Source organism: Peromyscus californicus, unplaced genomic scaffold (assembly GCF_007827085.1).
Source record: "Peromyscus californicus insignis strain IS unplaced genomic scaffold, ASM782708v3 Scaffold_17__1_contigs__length_78620276, whole genome shotgun sequence".
NCBI lineage: Eukaryota > Metazoa > Chordata > Mammalia > Rodentia > Cricetidae > Peromyscus > Peromyscus californicus.
In genome coordinates, this window is record NW_026294469.1 from 27,066,629 (window position 1) to 27,079,019 (window position 12,391).

Below are 12,391 nucleotides of genomic sequence, written 5' to 3' on the forward strand. Positions count from 1 at the left end.
GATTACAACATAAAGTTAGATGATAAACTTATGTAAATTTTACATGCATATGTGTATAAGAACAGTAGAATTGGTAATACTACTAAACAAATGTGTATGTGCCTATGTACACATGAAAGCTATAGGTTAGAATTGGGTGTCTTCCATAATCATGCTCTACCTTAGTTATGGAGGCAGAATCATTCAGGGAACCTGGAAATCGAAGCTGGGGGCCCAGTCAGCCCCGGAATTCTTCTATTTTCACTTCTCAGCAACAAGCACTTCACTCTCCCAGCCAAAAACAATTTTTAAAAACCCTCCCTATTTTTGACAATAAACCTGAAAATCCCAGGATCTACCAACTCAATAAATATTGTTCTACGATGACAAATGAGTGCAGCTGTGACAGAACCCCCTTGTAATCCTAGAATTGGGCAGGTAGAGACGAGAACCATCAAGAACTAAAGGTCACCAGCTGCGCAGAGAATTCGAGGCCAGCTTGGGCTACGTGAGATTCTATTGGGGGAGGACCAAAATAAAAAGCTGTTCTCTGAAGTAAAAATAAAATAAAATAAAGCTGTTTAACTACAAAAAAAGAGGGGCTTAACAATAAAGTTTAAAAGCTCCCTCAAAAAGCCAGGTGTGGCCGGGCGGTGGTGGCGCACGCCTTTAATCCCAGCACTCGGGAGGCAGAGCCAGGCGGATCTCTGTGAGTTCGAGGCCAGCCTGGAGTACCAAGTGAGTTCCAGGAAAGGTGCAAAGCTACACGGAGAAACCCTGTCTCGAAAAACCAAAAAAAAAAAAAAAAAAAAAAAAGCCAGGTGTGGTGGCACACACCTTTAGTCCCAGCACTTAGGAGACAGAGGATGGTGGGTCTCTGGAACTCAAGGTCAGCCTGGTCTACAGAGAGAGTTCTAGGCCAGCCAAGGCTACAAAGACCTTCTTCTAAGAAAAAAAGTAAACAAAAAATATACCTCGGTAAATATTAAAAAATACTTTTAATTGGCAATAAGGTAAATAAAACATGGAAACAAGAGAGCCAACCCAGAGGACAACTGCATTAAAAGAACTCTGAAAAGAAGAGGGGAGAAAGGAGTCAATGAAAGAGGGGAATCAATAAAATTACTGAAACTTTGAAGAAGATGAAGGAAACGGTTTCCTGGGTTAAACGGCCCATCAATTATCTCGTACAATGAATGGAACGTAAACTCAAACCAAAGAACGCATGACTGTTAATTTCTAAATGGTTGGGATAGTGAAAATTCTACCACAATAAGTAAAATATATATGACATCTATTGATAATAAGAAAATGATGAGGTTCAGATTTCATAGTGACTGCATTGGTTCAAGCAGCTCATTGACAAAACTTAACTCTGAAGGAAAATTATTTTCAACCTAAAAAGTCATAGTTGCAGTTCCAATCAAGTTTGGGGGTAAAATAAAGATATTTTAATACATTTAAGATCACAATAAGGGTAGCCAGGCATGGTGGCACATGTCTTTAATCCCAGCACCCAGGAGGCAGAAACAGAAGGTTGTCTGTGAGTTCAAGGCCAGCCTGGGCTAAACAGTGAGATCTTGTCTCAAAACAAACAACAACAACAACAACAACAAAAAGATATCAACAAAGAGGCTGGGGATATGGCTGAGTCAGTAAAATGCCCGCTGCACAAGCATGGAAACTTGAGTGAAAAGCCCCAGACCCTACCAAAGCACCAATTGGCAAACATCTCAGTGGTAGACCCTGTCTCAAAAAAAAATTAGGGGAAGTGGCTGAGGAGATTGGCTTAGCAGTTAAGAGTACTTACTGCTCTTGCAGAGGACTCAGGTTTAGCTTAAGCACCCACATGGTGACTCAGAAACACTTGTGACTACAGTTCCAGGGGATCTGTCTTACTCTTATGACCACCATCACAGGCTCCTGCATATACATACACTCAGGCACATGTATATACACATAAAATAAATCTTTTAAAAGGAAGATGGACACAAGAAAACAACCACAGAATCAACTAATCAAGGTTCATAGAGGCTCACAGAGACTGAGTCAAAAATCATGGACCCTGTATGGGTCTGACCTAGGTGTTCTGCATATACATTATGGTTGTGTAGCTTGATGTTCTTGTGGGACTATTAACAGTGGAAGTGGGGGCTGTCTCTAACTCTTTTGCCTCCTTTTAAGACCCTTTTCCTCCTATTGGATTGCCTCATCAAGCCTTAATATGAGGGGATGTGCCTAGTCTTCTTCTAACTTGATATGCTGTGTTTGGTTGATAACCCTAGGAGGCCTGCCCTTTTCTGAAGAGAAAGGAGGAGTATATCTGGGGAAGAAGGGAGGATGGGAGGATGGACTGGGAGGAGAGGAGGGAGGAGAAACTTCGATTAGTATGATATACAAGAATTATATTAAATTAAATTATATTAAATTAAAAAGAAAAACCGGGCAGTGGTGGCGTATGCCTTTAATCCCAGCACTCGGGAGGCAGAGGCAGGTTAATCTCTGTGAGTTTGAGGCCAGCCTGGTCTACGAAGTGAGTTCCAGGACAGACGGAACTGTTAAACAGAGAAACCCTGTCTCAGGAAAGACAAGAAAAAAAAAACACAACCTTCTCCCTGTCCCTCAAAAGAAGAGGTAAGGTGGAGAACAACCAACCAATGAAGATTCTGACATCAACTTCTCTCTCTCTCTCTCTCTCTCTCTCTCACACACACACACACACACACACACACACACACACACACACACACACACGTGCACATGAATACAAACACCACATGCACATAAAAATAATTTTTCAAGGATCATAACAAAATTTATCTTTCATACATCCTTTTCTGGAAGCTACTGGTTGATGCCTATAAAACGGAAAAAGGAACCCAAAGAAGAATAAAAGAGACAGAAAAAAACAGAAAAGAGAACATACAAAATCGGAGGAAAATGAAATAATGTCCGTGTGCTGATTCCAGGATGACAGCCGTGTCTCAAGTGTAGCAAACAATAGTGATCCGGTTGAATCTTGGTGACTCAAGGGACTGGTGTCTTGCAGAATACTTATCAGTGAGTCCATCATATCATCTTTTCAGTCACAGGAACCTATTAAAAATGTGATTTCTTAAAGCCCATGAGTAAATAGGAAAACAGAAAGACACCAAAAAATCCTAATGGGAAATTAAACTAGAATAAAAGATGAAGAATCTCTTGATGACAACAGTGAGAAGTTCCATAACAGATGTGGAAAGCAAATCATCCACTTTAAAGGGGAACTGGTATCTTGGAAGACACGGGAGTCACCACGTGCAGAATTGTACTAGGAGGCAATTGGAATCATGAGAAGACATGGATAAATACTATTGGTAAAGAAAATGAAAAACCAAGGCAATTAATAATGTCAACAAAATAAGTGTGGAAAGCATAGTTATCACGTAGCAATGTTCCTGACACACTGAAAGTAAAAAGAGGCATGAGAGAGTTCAGATTTAATCCAACTTACCTAGGAGTCAGTTGATAATGTGTGAGCTTAACATATATTTTAAAATATCAGTGGCAGAGGAGGTGATTAAAAATGCCTAAAAATGACTGCATCTTGGGAGAGAAACAGAGAAGAGGTGAGAAGGCAGGGATCGCTGTATTTTAAGTCTTTTAGTGTTTGATTTTTAAAAATAAAGGTTACGTTTAATTCTGGGGTAACATGAATTTTAAAATGTCCGTACCCTGGAGTTCTTCCAAGTCTCATCACCAGTAGAAGGCAGATAGGATGTGAGTCATTGCTGATGATAATAGGAAAAGGTAAATAATGCTAACAAATGTGAAAACTAGAAAAAAATGACTTTTTTTACCTTTTTAGAGTTTTATTAGGAGAGAGAGAGAGAGAGAGAGAGAGAGAGAGAGAGAGAGAGAGAGAGAGACCAAAAAATGACTTTTAATAAAAGGAAAGGTGCCTATAGAATTCTGAACAGACATAACCCAGAACAGAATCGACAAGATAAAGATCTACCACCAATGAAGGCACTGAACTCAGGCAGTTTAAGAGGCAAATTGCAATTAAACATGCAGAAGAAAACAATATGTCTATGTCTGTTCTGGTCTGCAAAAATAGATGGAAAGCTTCCTCACTCTGTGAGGCCAGGATGACAATCTACTACCCAAACCATGTAAGTTAAACATGAAGAGAGACTTAAAAATGGGATGACATATCAAATCTACCTGTGCATCAAACTAATTCATCATGGTTAAGTTTAATTTATGTTAAGGACATAAGGGTTTAAAAGCTAAGTAACACATGGACAATTTAAAAAATATTTTGTGTAAGAAAAAGAAAACACCCTTGATTTTAAAGTCTCAGCTGGGCGGTGGCAACACACACCTTTAATCCCAGCACTTGGGAGGCAGAGGCAGAAGAATGTCTGAGTCCGAGGCCAGTCTGGTCTACAAACAGAGTTCCAGGACAGTCAGAGCTGTTACTCAGAGAAACCCTGTATTGAAACAAACAAACAAAAATCTCAGTGTTTTTTCTTTGAGAGCAACTGTCATAAACATGGAATATCAAAGCACTTCATCAAATGCGAATCTGACCTACTGGCTACAGCCAATGTTAGGGCATTTGCTGGTATTGGAGATCTTGGCAATTAATATCAATATATAGTACTTAGGGCAGATGGAGTGTGAAAATTGTGGAGAAAAAAGTATTATAGAAAGTATAGAAGAGGAGTGAAGACCTTGGAAGTGGAAAAAATATCCAATTCACAAGAAACTGGAAAAAAAAACCTAGTTCTGTGTTAGTATTCATTATTGCTAAGTGGTTTACAAATAACACATTTGTTGACTTCTTGGTGGAGGTTTGTTTCTCTTTTATAATCTTTACCGTCAACTTTTAAAACAGGAGATTTTTACATTTTCTTAAATTTTGGTGGAGAATCAGAGTTTAGTGTAAATCCTGGGGCAGAATGCCTTTAACCGGCTATCTTACTGCTTATTCTTGAGGAAGACAATAGCACGTGTACAACGCAAGGTGGCGCTGCAGGCTAAAAAGAGGAAAGGGAAGAGACGGGAATGGGGGAACCGCACAAAGAATAGTCTAGGTTTCCGACAAAGCCATAGGGAATGATATAAGGGCAGCAAGCGCTGGGAGAAGGTGCCTCTCTCCTTTCACAAGAATTGCTAGCATCCAGATCATTCCTAAGGATTCCAAGCTGCTTGTATTCCAGGGAGCTGCTTGAGGCTAAGCAGAAGGATTTTTGTTTTTATTTTGAACGTCTGAGAAAGAATGGAGGCCAGATTGGAGCGAGCTATGCAGAAAAGGCAAGTACTGTTTCTTTGTGTATTTCTGGGAGCGTCTTGGGCTGGCGCCGAACAGCTTCAGTATTTTGTGGCGGAGGAAACGGAGAGAGGCACGCCCCTGACCAATCTAGCTAAGGATTTGGGGTTGGGGCTGGGGGAACTGTCAGCTCGAGGGGCTAGAATTGTTTCAGACCGGAACACGGGGTTTTTACTGCTCAGTCCGCTTACGGGAGACTTAATTCTAAATGAAAAGCTGGACCGGGAGGAACTGTGCGGCCCCACGGAGCCCTGTGTGCTGACTTTCCAGTTGCTGTTGGAAAACCCAGTTCAGATTCATCGAGCTGCACTTCATGTCAAAGATATAAATGATAATTCCCCAGTATTTCTAGACAAGGAAATTCCCTTGAAAATATTAGAAAGCACAACTCCAGGGGCAACATTTCTCTTGGAGAGGGCGCAGGATTCCGATGTGGGGACGAACAGCCTGAGTAACTACACCATCAGTCCCAACGCATATTTCCACATTCACGTGCATGATGGAGGGGAGGGCACTGTCTTTCCCGAATTGGTACTGGATCAAACGTTGGACCGAGAAGAAACAGCAGAGTTCACTTTAACGCTCACAGCCTTAGATGGTGGATCTCCGCCCAGATCCGGGACAGCCCTGGTTCGAATCCTGGTGTTAGACATAAATGACAACTCGCCCGAGTTCGTGCAGTCCCTCTACAGGGTACAATTACCTGAAAACACCCCGGTTGGCTCCTTGGTTATTGCTGTGTCCGCCAGGGATTTAGACACGGGAAGTTACGGGCAGATAGCATACGCATTTTTCTATGCCACTGAAAGAATCCTCCAAACGTTTCAAATCAATTCTACAACCGGCCATCTTTATCTTAAAGCTGAGCTCGACTACGAAGCAATTCAAACTTACTCGATAACTATACAGGCCAAAGATAGCGGGGGACTTTCTGGAAAGTGCACTGTGGTTGTGGAGGTACTGGATGTAAATGATAACCCACCTGAGCTTCTCATGTCTTCACTTACTAGCCCAATTGCTGAAAACTCACCAGAGACGGTCGTTGCTGTTTTTAGAATTAGAGACAGAGATTCGGGGAACAATGGGAAAACCATGTGCTCCATTCCACATGATCTCCCTTTTGTCCTGAAGCCATCCGTGGAAAATTTCTATACTTTAGTAACAGAGATGCCTTTAGATAGAGAATCGCACTCTGAGTACAACATCACCATCACAGTCACCGACCTGGGCTCACCCAGGCTCACAACCCAGCACACCATAACAGTGCAGGTGTCTGACATCAACGACAATGCGCCCGCCTTCACACAAACCTCCTACACCCTGTTTGTCCAGGAGAACAACAGCCCCGCCCTGCACATAGGCACCATCAGCGCCACAGACTCAGACTCAGGCTCCAATGCCCACATCACCTACTCTCTGCTGCCCACCCACGAACCACAGCTGGCCCTCGCCTCTCTATTCTCCATCAATGCTGACAGCGGGCAGCTGTTCGCGCTCAGGGCGCTGGACTACGAGGCCCTGCAGACCTTCGAGTTCCACGTGGGCGCCACAGACCAAGGCTCTCCTGCGCTCAGCAGCCAGGCGCTGGTGCGTGTGCTGGTGCTGGACGCCAACGACAATGCGCCCTTCGTACTCTACCCGCTGCAGAACGCCTCTGCACTCTGCACAGAGCTGCTGCCCAGGGCGGCAGAGCCAGGATACCTGGTCACCAAGGTGGTGGCAGTGGACCGCGACTCTGGACAGAATGCCTGGCTGTCCTTCCAGCTGCTCAAGTCCACAGAGCCCGGGCTGTTCAGCGTGTGGGCTCACAATGGCGAGGTGCGCACCTCCAGGCTGCTGAGTGAGCGAGATGCTCCCAAGCACAGGCTGCTGCTGCTGGTCAAGGACAATGGAGATCCTCCAAGGTCTGCCAGTGTCACTCTGCATGTGCTGCTGGTGGATGGCTTCTCTCAGCCCTACCTGCCTCTGCCAGAGGTGGCGCGCGAACCTGCCCAGGATGAGGATGCGCTCACTCTATACCTGGTCATTGCCTTGGCTTCTGTGTCTTCCATCTTCCTCTTGTCTGTGCTGCTGTTTGTGGGGGTGAGGCTGTGCAGGAGGGCCAGGGCGGCCTCTCTGGGTAGCTGCTCTGTGCCTGAGGGACATTTTCCTGGCCACCTTGTGGATGTCAGCGGCGCTGGAACCCTGTCCCATGGCTACCAGTATGAGGTATGCCTGACTGGAGAGTCAGGGATAACCAGCGAATTTAAGTTCCTAAAACCAATTGTTCCCAACTTTCTAACCGAAAGCATGGGAAGAGAAGTAGAATAAAAACTAAAGATTTCTACCTCCGGATGCAGCCCTAATTTAAAGCATGCCCTTGTTGAGTGTAGGAGAATGATTTTATGCTAACATCTCGAGGTTAATTAAATTAGTTCAGAAAATACTTCCTTTGGTTATTCCCAAGAACTTTCTCTAAAGCATGAAATGCATGAATTGTATGCTATCTCAAATTTAATTTGATCCCTCTTTGTTTTTAAGCTTTTATTGAAATGCTATCTATTAAATGACAAATCTTGCTAAGTATGGTTTCAATTATTTTTCCATCATCTAATTTCTTCACTGATACTTATGTCCTGAGTTGATTGGAATCACATATAGAAATCCCTACCTTACATTTGGGAAGATTATACCACACAGACTTTTTTAAAGTTTCTTTAGTAATTACTGTGCATAGTACATAATTTCATCACTTTTTGGAGACATGGTCTCCCTGTGTCCAGGATGGCCTTGAACTCTTGATCCTCCTGCCCAAAGTGCTGGACTTACAGGCATCAGCCTATTTCACTACTTTATTTCAGAAGAAACCAGTGAGTAGCCATATTTCAATAACAAGCAAGTAGACATTCACAGAGACTTGGTTAAGTTCCACAATTATTAACTAGCAAAGCAGAGTACCTCCTAATATTTTCTGTTTTGTTTTTCTTATTTGACATGTGAGAGAGTCCTCATTCTGTCCATCTCCAGGCAGGTGACTTTGCAACAACATTATGCTGTTTTCTATCATTAGGTATTATCTGTCATACACACATTGCCTGTTTCTCCTGTGTTCAGAAATAGCAATGCTCCCCTTGGCCTGTAGTCCTATTTCCTTATAAACTGACAATCCCTCTTTTGGGGTTTATTACCCAACTATTATTAAAGCTGTGACTTAACTAAACCTCAGGTTCTAAAAATGTTGGGTTCTGGGCATGGTAGAACATGTCTTTAATTCCAGCACTTAGGAGGCACATACAGGGGGATCTCTATGAGTTTGAGACCAGCCTATTATACAATGAAAGTTCCATGACAGCCAAGGCTGCATAGGGAGACCCCTGTCTCAGAAGATGGAAGAGAAGAGGAGGAGAGGGGGAGGAGGAGGAGGAAGGTGTGGAGGAAGAGGTTTTGAACAACATCTGTTTCTCATCTGTAAGATAGGCAGTCCTCAGCAATCCTAGGACCTAGATTCTAATACCTCATCTGGAGATGGGGAAAGTAAGGTGGAGAGGGTAAATAAATTTCCCAAAGGATCACAACTGTTTCTGTGGTTCACCACAATAAAATATATAATTCCCCAGATCTTCTGTTGCTAGAAAAATGCATGCATATATATGTATATATTTCTTGCATCGATTTTTCCTCCCGGGCTGTTATTTAAATATGTACCCTTTGTTCAAAGCTCAATGAGCATTACTGAAAGCGTCTCCACCAATGTCATTTCTCCTGTGTGGCTTTCAGGCAGTTGTCTGCCCCAGAAGGCAAAGCAGTAGGAGAGGTAATGCAGCCTTACCTTGCCCACTGCCAGACACAGGCAGCTTTAGGCTTTTTACATCCATTCTCATCCCACAAAATGTTAAGATACAGTGAGAACACATGGCGGCGCTGTAGGATAAGAAAGTAAAACTAGAAGGCAGCGGTGGCTCCATTAATAGAATTTAAAAAAAAAAAAGGAAAGGGAAAGAAGAAACCTTCTGAAGCCTGGAAGCCCAGAGAAGCTCTGGCACTTCAGAGAGGAGGTCTGTGCCCTCGGGAAAGGACTGGAATAATTCTCAGGGATCTAGTGAAGAACTACAGTACCAGATACCAGGGAGAATTTACAGTTCTGCTGACACATCCTCCAGGACACTGCACCACCACAAACAATGGAGGCCAGCAGGAAGCTCCCCTGCAGACAAAGGCAAGTCCCTTTTTTCTTTTTCCTATTAGGACTGTCTCTGGCAAGTGCCGGGGAGCTGAGGCGCTATTCTGTGGTGGAGGAAAGGGAGGGTAGGTCCTTTGTAACCAATTTAGTAAATGACCTAGGTCTCGGGCAGCTGGAGCTCTCCAGACGAGGGGTTAAGGTCGCTTCGAAAGGGAACAAACTACATTTACAGCTGGATCAGGAGACAGGGGATTTGCTATTAACTGAGAAAGTGGACCGGGAGGAACTGTGTGGGCACACAGAGCCATGCCTGCTGCGCTTCCAAGTGCTGCTAGACAATCCCTTAGATATTTTTCAAGCTGAGCTGGAAGTTACAGACATAAACGACCATTCTCCAGCATTCCTGGACAAAGAAATCATGCTAAAGATATCAGAAAGCAGTCTTCCTGGGACTACATTTCCTCTGAAGAATGCTCAGGACATGGATGTGGGTCAAAATGGCATTGACAACTACCTTGTCAGTTCCAATTCCTATTTCCACGTGCTTACTCGAAAACGCAGCGATGGCAAGAAATATCCTGAGCTGGTTCTAGACAGAGCATTGGACAGAGAGGAGGAAGCTGAGCTCAGGCTAATCCTCACAGCACAGGATGGCGGCTCTCCACCTAGGTCTGGCACCACTGAGGTCCACATTGAAGTCCTGGACATCAATGACAATGCCCCCCAATTTGAGCAGCTTTTTTATAGGGTACAGATCCCCGAGGATAGTCCAATAGGCTTTCTGATCACCACTGTCTCGGCTACAGATAAGGACATAGGAGTCAATGGAGAGATCTCCTATTCACTTTTCCAGGCTTCAGATGATATTAGCAAAACCTTTTCAATCCATCCCTTGACAGGGGAAGTGCGATTGAAAGAACAACTTGATTTTGAAAAGACTCAGTCCTATGAAGTCAATATTGAGGCCAGAGATGCTGGAACCTTTTCTGGAAAATGCACGATTCTGACCCAAGTCATAGATGTGAATGACCACGCTCCCGAGATTATCCTGTCTGCATTTACCAACCCAATCCTGGAGAATTTGCCAGAAACTATGGTGGCAGTTTTTAGCGTTTCTGATCTAGATTCAGGAGAAAACGAAAAAATAAGCTGTTCCATTCAGGATGATCTACCCTTCTTCCTAAAGCCTACTGGGGAAAACTTTTACACGCTATTGACACAAAAACCACTGGATAGAGAGACTATAGCTGAGTACAACATCACCATCACAGTCACCGACCTGGGCACACCCAGGCTCACAACACAGCACACTATAACAGTGCAGGTGTCTGATGTCAACGACAACGCCCCCGCCTTCACACAAACCTCCTACACACTCTTTGTCCAGGAGAACAACAGCCCCGCCCTGCACATAGGCACCATCAGCGCCACAGACTCAGACTCAGGCTCCAATGCCCACATCACCTACTCTCTGCTGCTGGCCCTCGACTCGCTCATCTCCATCAATGCCGACAACGGGCAGCTGTTCGCGCTCAGGGCGCTGGACTACGAGGCTCTGCAGACCTTCGAGTTCCACGTGGGCGCCACAGACCAAGGCTCTCCTGCGCTCAGCAGCCAGGCGCTGGTACGTGTGCTGGTGCTGGACGCCAACGACAATGCGCCCTTCGTGCTCTACCCGCTGCAGAACGCCTCTGCACCCTGCACAGAGCTGCTGCCCAGGGCGGCAGAGCCAGGATACCTGGTCACCAAGGTGGTGGCAGTGGACCGCGACTCTGGACAGAATGCCTGGCTGTCCTTCCAGCTGCTCAAGGCCACAGAGCCCGGGCTGTTCAGCCTGTGGGCTCACAATGGCGAGGTGCGCACCTCCAGGCTGCTGAGTGAGCGAGATGCTCCCAAGCACAAGCTGCTGCTGCTGGTCAAGGACAATGGAGATCCTCCAAGGTCTGCCAGTGTCACTCTGCATGTGCTGCTGGTGGATGGCTTCTCTCAGCCCTACCTGCCTCTGCCAGAGGTGGCGCGCGAACCTGCCCAGGATGAGGATGCGCTCACTCTATACCTGGTCATTGCCTTGGCTTCTGTGTCTTCCATCTTCCTCTTGTCTGTGCTGCTGTTTGTGGGGGTGAGGCTGTGCAGGAGGGCCAGGGCAGCCTCTCTGGGTGGCTTCTCTGTTCCTGAGGGACACTTTCCTGGCCACCTTGTGGATGTCAGTGGGGCGGGGACCCTGTCCCAGAGCTACCAGTATGAGGTGTGTCTGAGGGGAGACTCTGGGACTGGCGAGTTCAAATTCCTGAAACCAATTTTACCTAATTTCCAAGACCATCCTCTTGAATCAGAAATGGGAGGAAATTCCAACTGTAGGAACGACTTGGGTTTCGGCATTCAGTTAAAATAACTGTTTTGTTTTTAACATGGGTAGTGTTTTTTGTTGTTGGAAACTCAAACTATTGTTCTTGGCTGTGCCCATTTTGAAAATTTGAAGCATGCTGAAAACTTGTTTTCAGGATATTCTGGCCATGGTTTTAGTGAGAGTATCTCGTCTTTTCTCCAGAGTGGAAGATGCAGTGTTCTAATCTTGTCTCTCTAATGTGTCTCTAGTTGTACAAATCCTTGTTCTACGATAGCTTACGAATATACAAGAGAAGAGATGGAAAGTCAGTTCAACCCAATCAGATGCGGTTTAGTGTGTGTTCTGTTCTTAGTTGTGAGCCATTGAGAGCATACTACATGGCATTGCTCAAATGCCACAAAATCTAATCAGAAAGGGGGAAAGAGGAGGCGCTGTCTTGTGCTTTATTCAGCCTCCAATGGACTAACTTCTTTGTTGGTGTTTTCTCTTAAAAATGTTACATAGCTGCATGGTTCTTCTTTTGCCCATTATTGTTTTTAATATCACGATTTTAAACTGCTTTCCACTGTGCTTTGTTGGTGTGGAGGGT

The 12,391-nt window shown here is 44.7% G+C and overlaps 1 protein-coding gene across 3 annotated transcripts; it reads left to right on the forward strand.

Annotated features, from left to right (window-relative positions):
• The first annotated feature begins 788 nt into the window (after positions 1-788).
• Positions 789-12,361, forward strand: LOC128112730 (protocadherin beta-7-like). Of its 3 annotated transcripts, none has more exons than XM_052741988.1 (2): positions 789-6,811; positions 11,008-12,361. In XM_052741988.1, exons 1-2 carry the CDS (start codon positions 5,246-5,248, stop codon positions 11,845-11,847), a joined length of 2,406 nt encoding a protein of 801 aa, XP_052597948.1. In that variant the 5' UTR covers positions 789-5,245; the 3' UTR covers positions 11,848-12,361. The 3 variants fall into 3 exon arrangements, with proteins under 3 accessions (XP_052597948.1, XP_052597947.1, XP_052597946.1); XM_052741987.1 differs by having other exon boundaries at positions 790-7,300; positions 11,494-12,361; XM_052741986.1 differs by lacking the exon at positions 11,008-12,361 and having other exon boundaries at positions 791-7,858.
• Positions 12,362-12,391: the final 30 nt, after the last annotated feature.